This window comes from Primulina eburnea, chromosome 4 (genome assembly GCF_022965805.1).
Source record: "Primulina eburnea isolate SZY01 chromosome 4, ASM2296580v1, whole genome shotgun sequence".
NCBI lineage: Eukaryota > Viridiplantae > Streptophyta > Magnoliopsida > Lamiales > Gesneriaceae > Primulina > Primulina eburnea.
In genome coordinates, this window is record NC_133104.1 from 3,871,628 (window position 1) to 3,881,256 (window position 9,629).

The 9,629-nt window shown below is 37.1% G+C and overlaps 1 protein-coding gene across 2 annotated transcripts; it reads right to left on the bottom strand.

Annotated features, from left to right (window-relative positions):
- Nucleotides 1–391: 391 nt before the first annotated feature.
- Nucleotides 392–9,372, bottom strand: LOC140830676 (protein NETWORKED 1A-like). Of its 2 annotated transcripts, XM_073194103.1 has the most exons (6): nt 9,149–9,372; nt 8,166–8,246; nt 7,972–8,052; nt 7,655–7,806; nt 1,738–5,699; nt 392–1,625 (listed from the first exon to the last, which is right to left on the bottom strand). In XM_073194103.1, exons 4-6 carry the CDS (start codon nt 7,755–7,757, stop codon nt 531–533), a joined length of 5,160 nt encoding a protein of 1,719 aa, XP_073050204.1. In that variant the 5' UTR covers nt 7,758–7,806; nt 7,972–8,052; nt 8,166–8,246; nt 9,149–9,372; the 3' UTR covers nt 392–530. The 2 variants fall into 2 exon arrangements, with proteins under 2 accessions (XP_073050204.1, XP_073050205.1); XM_073194104.1 differs by lacking the exon at nt 8,166–8,246 and having other exon boundaries at nt 9,149–9,365.
- Nucleotides 9,373–9,629: the final 257 nt, after the last annotated feature.

Below are 9,629 nucleotides of genomic sequence, written 5' to 3' on the forward strand. Positions count from 1 at the left end.
TTTATCTATTAAAAGTTATTCTTATTTCAAAAATAATTTAAACATATTTAAATAAAATTATCAATTATCTATGTTTCTCAATGTGCAACACGGTTGATGAGATGCTAGCATAAGGGTAGTACCCTCACACCACATCTAAGGGTTTAATTTTGATTTGGACATGTGGGGTCTACATAAATTTATGGACCCCACATATCCAAATCAATTTTAGGCCTTTGGATCTAGCATTAGGGTACTATCCTTATGCTAGCATGAAATAATCCGTGCGGGTTCAACACACGTGCATTTATTTAGTTATATATAAATATTGGATTTCTTATGCTTTTTGAATTTCTAAAAGCTAAAAAAATACAGATGAGAAAAGAAGCCAAATCGCTAGATTATACAATAATGATCAGACAAAAAATGATTAAATGCTTATTTGAATTACATAAAATCTAATTCTTACAACACCAAAGAAATCAGTTTTATCCAACTAAAAATTAAACACAAGGTCCTGAACCACAAATTACAGTATTAATAAATCTAAATTACAAGCTTCTCCCATTAATGCTACTTGAGGGCTTTAAACATCCACTGAGAGGACTCTTCTTACGCTTCCCACGCTTCTTCCTTCCATTGTACATAAAGTCCAGCAGAATCACAGTTTTGCTCTTGAAGATCTTGCTTCTCCCCTTGTTTTTCTTCTCATCCTCGCTTTTCAGCAAAATATATTGAATTTTCTGAAGCTCTAGCTGCAACCGGTCAATCTTCTCGGACTCTTTTCGGGCCTGTTCTGTAATCTTTGTTCTCTGCATTATCTTGGATCCGTTTGGTGATGAAACTTCATATTGACAAGGGATTTCTTCGATATTTTCTGCCATTAGCAAGTTCGACTCCATCAAGTGTAGAACAGTTTCCTCGGCTTCAAGTAACTGTTCTTGAATCGTTTCAAAATCGACATTCTTGGCCTTTCTGCTGTGTTGATTCATCGCCAATTTGGTTCTCAAGTTCTGCACAGTTGTCTGAAGAATCTCGAGTTTATAGGCATTCGAGGCCAATCTATCGTGGATTGTTCTGTCGTTCATTTCTGGAAAGAATGCCCTGTTTCTTGCTGAGACCTTCAACTTATCTACTCCCAACTCTTTCTCCACATCCGAGTCAGTAAAGGGTGTATCAGTTTTATGCTTTCCATTTTCAGAATGATTGAAAACTATATCCTTTGCCGCCATATTATGAGACACTTTAAGCGACCCTCCAATTTTTTTATCTTTCTTCCCATTTTCAGAAGTTTCGGAAAGCTCAATGACCTGATCATCTGCCCCAGAATCACGAGGAACTTGGTCGACAGGAATATCTTTCATTAGCATTCCATTCCAAACTTTAGAGGCTTTATTTTTTATCTTCTGCAACTTGCGTTTATCTCGACCAAAGAAACGAAGGCGTTTTAAGTCCTCAATCTCTTTCACAGGAACTTCTTGTTTGGTATCAGAGATTGGTCTTCCCTGAAAAATAGGATTTTTCCTCTCCTCCAGCATCTTTCTAACTGTTTTTATTCTTCCCTGCAAGTTCTTCAAGCCAAGTAGGGAGTCAACATGAGTTTTCTTCAAGATATTTCTTCTGGAATGAGCAGCAACTTCCAGAAACTGCAAAAGATGCAGAAACTAAACATAATAAAAAGGGTTTAAAAGATATTTACAAACTTATAAGACAAATAGAATTATAAGTTGCAGAAACTTAAATGAAGAAGGAAATCACCTCTGGCTCTTCAGTTAGTGTGGCTTTAAGCTTTGAATGAAGAAGTGCATTGTGTTCAAGAAATGTTATATCATCTCTTAGAGAAGCAATGGCCGGACCATATGCGTTTAATTCGGATTTTAACCCTCCAATTTCACTCTCCATCAAAGAAATCTTCCCTTTCATCTGTTCATTCTCAAAGGTTTTTGCCGCATTTTCACTCTCTAAACTTTGACACACCCCAGTAAGTTCCTGGACTTTATTTTGAGACATAACTTCAGGAACAGAACAGATTTGAAGGTCAAAATAAAATGCCGACTCTTCAGTCTCCCAGAGTTCAAACTCATCATTTATGTCCTGGATTTCAGGCTCTGAGTTTGTTTCAACTGAATTAAGGCTATCAATTTCCTTCTTTTGAACGATATTATTCTCAGACAGTTGGATTATGCTCTTTTCTTTATCTTGTCTTGTCTGCAGTGATCCTTGGACGTCAGATTTCAATTTTTCCACCATTTTGGACAGGGTCACATTCAAATTTTCAGCAACTTCAAGCTTCGCTTCGGTATCCAAGAGCTCAGCTTCCGTTTGTATCAAATTTTCTTTACCATTTGTCATATCCCTCTTCATCTGAACATTGTATTCTCTGATCCCTTGAATCTCCATTTCTGATTTCCGAACAGCACCGATGAGTTCCAAATTTACCGCCTTTTGCAACTCCAGCTGTCCTTTCAATATACTCATTTCCTTTTCAATGGTACAGTTGGCTTCATGCTGTCTATTCAGTTCTTCAAGAATTGACTTTAATTCCATCATTTTCTCTGCCCCAAAGCTCCGTAGCATTGCAGATTTATCAACAGTGGCCAAGAAATCCAGAACAGCAGCATCATTTTGCTGATCCGTGTGCCATTTTTCCTCCATTAAATCAGAAATTTTCTTCCGCAAAGACACGTTTTCCTCCATCACTTGAGCATATGTTTCTTGTAATGTGCGGTAAGATTTTTGCAAATCAGCCTGCTTGACACCAAGACTCACCAATTCAGCCTCAAGTTTAGCAGCGTGCTCATGGCCCTGACTCAAATCCAATTTCAATTGTTTGTTCATGTCGAGAATTTCGCCTTTTTCAGATTTATGCATGGTATGATTCTGACGCACGAATTTCAACTCGTTCTCAAAATATATCTTCTGTGACTCAATTTCCATGCCTTTGGATTCCAACTGCTCGAGTACAGTAACGAGGACCGAGTTCTCTACCAAGAGCTGCTGCTTATCATCCTCATATTTTGAGATTGAATGTTTCATATCTTCGATATTTCCCAGGATGTGATGCATGAAAGTTTGCTCATTTTCAATCTTTCCATCGATAACACAATCCATACGAGTTTCGAGGGCCCTAAAAACTCCATATATATCCAACCTTAATCTTTCGATTTCATCCAACAGGAACTCAGTTTCCACCTGCTGCTCAAGGCTTTCACTCTCCAGCTCTGACATCACTTTCTCTGCCAATTTGGAAGCCTCGACATGTTTTTGACACTCAATAATGAGCGAATAATTTTTTTCTTCCATGTCTTTAATAAATTTATGCAAAATGGACATCTCAAACTGCGATTTTAGAGTTCTTTCAAATTCCCCTGCATATTCATTCTTCTTCCATTCGTTTTCTTCTTTCAGGAGATGAATCTGGCTTTGTAGTCCAACAAACGAAGTCTCACTTTGAATCTGGGTGCTTACTCGCTCTTGCTTCTCCACACCCAAAGACACTTTGAGCTCATCCACCTGAGAGTTTACAGCTTTCTTCTCTTTCTCTAAGTCCGCGTATTCTTCTTCCAACCTGATAAATCCGTTCTCCAGTCTTCCTAATTTCCTCTCAACATTTTCCAACTTAAGTAACAAGGTACTCCTTTCGGTTAGAAGATAAGATCTGTCGCTTTTGAGCAGTTCACGGACCTCTTCCAAGCCCTTTGATTTCTCCCTCAAGCCTTCGAGTTCAACTTTTGCAGAAGATAGAGAATTCTCAAGAACGGCATTTTTCTCCAGTAGCCTATGCATAGTCTCTGTCACAGCCTGTAACTGAGAGAGAAGAGAAGCTTTCTCCATAATAAATGTGGTCTTTTCTCCATTCAAGACCGACACGGAGCTTTCATCGAAAGATTTTTTCTTTAAAAGTTCTTCCATGTTTTCCAACTTCTTCAACAAAGTTTCTTTCTCGTTGATATCTTCATCACAAATATGTTTCAGCCTTATGTTTTCATCCTCCAAGTTCTTCAATGAAGCTCCAACACATGCTGGGTTCAGACCTGCTGTTTTTACTTGCTCAATTAAAGCCTCGTGGCTACAATTCAATTCTTTAATTTCCTCTTTCAATGATAATATCTCCTGCTGAAGGGATTTGCTAGAGCCCATTTGTAGAGAAACTTCCTTTTCAAGCTTATGCTTCAACTCTCTCAGACTGATAATTTCATTTTCCATATTCTCCATTTTGACAGTTGACAACAAATTTGATTGACTCAAACTATGATTGTCATCCCTAACCTGCTGAATCTCCACTTCTACGCCATTCTTAAATATTTCCAATTCCTTCAGCATTTGAAGAACATTTTTTAACTCCAGTTGCAGAGCTCTATTATCATCTTTTGATTGAGAATTCAAATTTTGCAGATTCTTGAGCATGGCTTCAACTTGTTGGCAATGGATGTTCTCTTCTTGCAACCGATTCTCAAGCTTCTCCAACTGCTCCTCCTTCTTTGAAAGTTCTTGATCTTTCATGGCAATCTTCTTAACCAGATTCTCTGCCTCGACTCTAAGTGATTGATTTGATACCTCCAAAAGTACGCGTTTCTCTTCAGCATTTCGAAATTTAGCATTTCCATTCAGGACTTCATTTTCGAGGCACGTAAGATTCACTTCAGCCATAGATAAATCTTTCTCAAGCTGGTTTATTGTCTCCAAGCAGCACTTGTACTCAAGAGTCGAAGCTTCTTTCTCCTTGTTCAGCTGCGCAAGAGCCTTTTGAAGTTCCACGACTTCAGCTTCGGATCTTTTTGCATGTATTTTTAGCAGTTTGGCCTCATCTTCCATGGCAGATATTACCTTCTCTAACTCTAATATTTTTACAAGACACTGATTGTACTGATCTATTGCAGCTGTATTTTCAATATTTAGTCTCAATATTTCATCTTTCAAAGATTGAGCTTCACTTTGTGCTTTGATTGATCTCTCGTCAAGTCCCTTCTTATCTTCTTCGAGTAGAGAAACCATGGCCTCCAGATTCAATATCTTCCGCAAATACTCTGCATGATTCACCAAAGCAGAAACTTTTTCACCCTCTAAATGAAGAAGGGCTTCTTTCAACGTTTGAACCTCGATTTCAGATTTGCTCGATTTTTCATCCAGCCTCTCTACATCATTTTGTGCATTATTAAGTTCTCCCTCTATATCAGATAGCTTTTGTAGGCACTGCTGATACTGTAAGAGGATCTCGTCCTTTTCAACTTGCACACTAGCAAGATTTTTTTTCAAGTCTTGAACTTCACTCTCGGCTTTTTCTGCTCTTCCTGTCTCATTAAAAACCTCGTCTTTAAAAATATGCTTTTCATTTGACAATTTGAGCACTTCATCTCGAAAGTTCTCTTCTCTCCTTTTTTTCCCTTTTGGCCATTTTCGAATTGATCCTTCACGAACATGGAGTTTATTTTCTGGCGTACGAGGTTCCTCATCTTGAATAGAAATTTTAGAAGGTGAATCTTCAGCCAGTTCAAAAGGTAGTTCTTCAGATAAGGCCTCTGCTATGGTGCAATGAGCCTGGTGAAGTTCTCCTGTCGCATGATTATATCGTTCAGCCAATGCACGATAAGCCCGGTAGAACTCCTCGACCAATTTCATCAACTCAGGCCTTCTCTTGTAGTACATTTCAGCCCTTCGTGCAAATGAATCTGCATCTTCTTCGATGAGCTTGATCATTGATTTAACTTTGCCATCCATGTCTGTAGACAATGTATCATTTTCCATTTAGTTGTCCGACAAACAAAATTAAGGGATGAGCTTCGGCCATCATGCAATTTTAAAGATTTTTCCATTGTTGTTAGGCAATTAACAAGAATACAAGATGTTTATAGTTAAAACAGCAGAAACTCAGCATAGCTTCAGAAGCAATATAAATTTAGAATGACATTAAGATTCATAGAAGGCAGAGCTACCTTAGGTTAGCTATCAAATAATTTGTTCTTGAATCATATTGGATACTACTAAGATCATGACACATTTTAGCAATGATGATTTAGTTCCAAGAAAGATTTCCTATAATATTTATCACCAAGATATTTTACCTTGTATTTTAAATAAAGTATAATAAATTTTAACCTTTTGAGCACTGTATTTTAGATGCAGGACTTCACGGTAGAATCAAGTAACTCCTGGTGTAGTGTAGGGCTGTGTCGTGTTTCTATTACTTCAAAATTCACCCCATAATGAAAATAGTTTTCCAAGTGCATCAGATCAGAGAATGCAACATGTTAAAATATCAGCTCAAAAATTTCTGTAATCATGAAACATTGTTAAAGATAGAACGATGATAAGTGCAAGAATTGCACTTAATTTATATGTTAATCTTTTTGATCTATGCTGGTTTCAAACAGAATTACGCTTGGTTTTTGTTATTTTTGTGTTGTGCAGGGGAAAAACAACTAGTGATGGTTTAGAGCAATCAGAGATGTGTTTGAGCATGAAAATGCGATAGACGAGAGCCGCAGCGCTCATTTGTGCGAAAGACGAGCGCCTAGACGCTTCTCAAGAAGCGCTTAGGCGCATCATTGCCGAAGAATAAGCGCCTAGGCGCTGCCCAGACAGCACCGCGGCGCTCACATTCACAATTGACGGGCGCCACTTACTCAGCGCCGCGGCGCCAATGGCGGCTAAACAAGATTAAATGGGCTTCGACTCACGGCCCAGACGGGGGAGATAAAAAGGAAATCGAGGGTTCAGAAGATGGAACACCATTTTGGAGAGGAAAACACACAGGAGAACAGGAGCGAACACGAGACGAAGATCCGGAGTGCGAAGATCGACCACAAATACGAAGAAAGACAAATCTGGGGACAGAGACGACACTTCGGATATGTTATCTGTTCTTTCGTTTTTATATTTTCTCGTATTTCGATGTCTAAAACTTTGACCATGCGTTGTTTTTATTTAGATTTCGTCATGAACTAATTTTCTATTCTAGAGGATGATGTAGCGTTGTGCATGCGATAAATTGATTCGGTTTTTATATGATTGAATTCTTTCTCGTTTAATTGTGTTTTTTTGTGTTTATTCTACTGCAATTTACTGGCCATAAATTGTGTGTTGTCTATTAATTCTACAACTCGGGAAAGAGACTAGCATTATAGATCATTAGAAAAGCATCGTTGAATTTTTATAACGTTCGGAAGGCGTATAACTTTAGCGAGGCTTAGGTAAGAACATTGTTTGCATTTATCCATGAAACTTAGATTTTAATTAGGAATATTAGAATCGAAGTTTGATTGATACAGTTTATTCGTCACTTGGGAGAGGGGGAATAAAACAAGTAAGTGTTCTTGGCTATTAAATAATTGGAATTCATGAATATAAATTTAAGTGAAAATAATTATCGTGGAAACTTAGTGAAATCATTTCTTTAGATATTTTCTCTCCTTGATATTTTCCCAAATTCGGTGATTAGTTAATAATTTTGCGATTCATTAGTTCCAAGCAAACCAACCTTTCTATTTATTTTTCTAGATAAAGTCGAGACTATTTTAATTACAAGCACTGATATACGTTTTTATACACACTCCTTGAGGGATCGACACTTGTACTCAAGAAAATACATTTTACTATAACTTGACGTCGTGCGCTTGCGAGCAATCAAGAAAACACGCAACAAACGATATAGACCGCAAAGAGAAAGCCGTATCACCTGTGAGATTTTCTTGGAGAAATTTTGAGTTTTTTGGGCTAATGTGGCTGTCCCACCACCAAGAATACAAGCGCCTCGACTCGGAATGTGATAGGGTTGCCATAACTCCAGAAACAGATAGAAATACAACTCTCCTTGGTGTTCGTCAAAACCTGGTCAAAGCAACATGAACCATCTTTGGCATGTCAAGAAACGAACTTTCATATCTTGATTACTGAAACATGATATGGCAGATGAAACAAATTCCTCCAAGAAATACCAAGATTTGAATAATTCATATTATGATTGGTGCATCAACGATATGAATTTGATGCTACCTGCTAAATCAGAAGCGGTGTTAGAAGCTGGAAGAAGTCGAAGACCGCTCCATGAACTTTTAGCGAATAACAAAAGGTAACCTGAAGCAAAGAACACAGCAAGTTAACTTTAATGAGGTCTCCATCCAAGAAATACCAAGATTTGAATAATTCATATTATGATTGGTGCATCAACGATATGAATTTGATGCTACCTGCTAAATCAGAAGCGGTGTTAGAAGCTGGAAGAAGTCGAAGACCGCTCCATGAACTTTTAGCGAATAACAAAAGGTAACCTGAAGCAAAGAACACAGCAAGTTAACTTTAATTAGGTCTCCATCCAAGAAAATAATCACGGTGAAAGAAACTTGTAGTACGATTATGCAATGCATTAAAATCCACAACTTAGATCTCCCAAATATTTTACTACAGAAACACATTTTACACTCTCAATTGAATCATCCAAAATAATTTTAAAACTAGATATTGAGGATGAGTCCCTCAATTAAAAGAAATAAACAGGATACTTTAAATGAACTTACAGAAACACAAATTAACCCACAGATTAAGGTGATTAATCAATAAAACAGACCTGTGACTCAATCCAACCATAAATTGTGAAAGGAAAAGTTTGTTGAGTCTCCATAAAGGGCCAAAAGGAGGAAAAGAAACTCAGTCAACTAATTTGTTCCTCAAAACAAACTGACCATGAAGATATACAAAAAAAAATACCCCGTGATAAGTTCAAAAAATAAAAAACGAGTTTATAAACCAATATTGACCTTTATACAGATAAAACATCTCAATAACTTTCAAATTTATTGAAATAAGAGCACATTGAATAAAGCTATTCAAAATTGACTTTTCAAACTCAATTTAACAAAGAAGAAAGTAACTTTTCATCGCACTGAGACTCTTCAGAAATTGAAGAAAAATGAAGAATCTTTCCTGACAACCAGGCCAACAACTACACAAATGAACTTATTATGACGAAGAACAATCAATACTTACACAAACCCACATCAACAAAAAGTTCAACAAAACCATAAAACCAGATATCAAGAAATTCAAGCAAATGGGAACTTCAAAAATTAAATCTTCGGAAAATGAGCCTTTCAGAAAACTCCAAAAATTTTGAATTTTCAAACTCTTCATGACAAATGAAAAAATAACACCGCAACCCAAGATTAAAACTTACAAATCGGAAGTAAGAAAAATGGAATCTTGATCAGCAGCTGTTGTTGCGAAAGCCGCCCCCAGCTCCAGCTGCTAGATTTTCACTTTCACCCCCATTGTCTTTCTCTCACCTTTTCCTCACACCGCAGTCTCCAAAACTTCTAATCCCTCTTTATCATTGATGGGTCATTCGCATCTTTGGGTTTTTGTTTAGTCAAGCGTCCGTATTACAGCATGTGAAGACAGAAGACTGGCTCAAACTGTGTATATACGGTCGTAAGAAATACGAACGTATGTACGTACTAAATTAGTGAAAGAAAAAATCCCTGTATATCATAACTAACCTGCTTTTCATTAATGGGTTTTGCAAAAAATTTGGCAAATTTAACGTTGTGATTTCATCAATAATCGGGATTCTGCTACCGGATGTGTATTCCATTGAATTTTACTTTCCTTCTTCTTTCTTTTTTGAATAAATACATTATATATAGTATATACTTTAA

What these genes read in the sequence shown, in the direction of transcription:
- LOC140830676 (XM_073194103.1), bottom strand. Translation starts at nt 7,757, where the DNA reads ATGGCAACCCTATCACATTCCGAGTCGAGGCGCTTGTATTCTTGGTGG. An exon ending in TCTCCAAGAAAATCTCACAG is followed by an intron (nt 5,700 to 7,654) that starts GTGATACGGCTT and finishes CATTGTCTACAG; the next exon opens with ACATGGATGGCAAAGTTAAA. An exon ending in CACTAACTGAAGAGCCAGAG is followed by an intron (nt 1,626 to 1,737) that starts GTGATTTCCTTC and finishes CATCTTTTGCAG; the next exon opens with TTTCTGGAAGTTGCTGCTCA.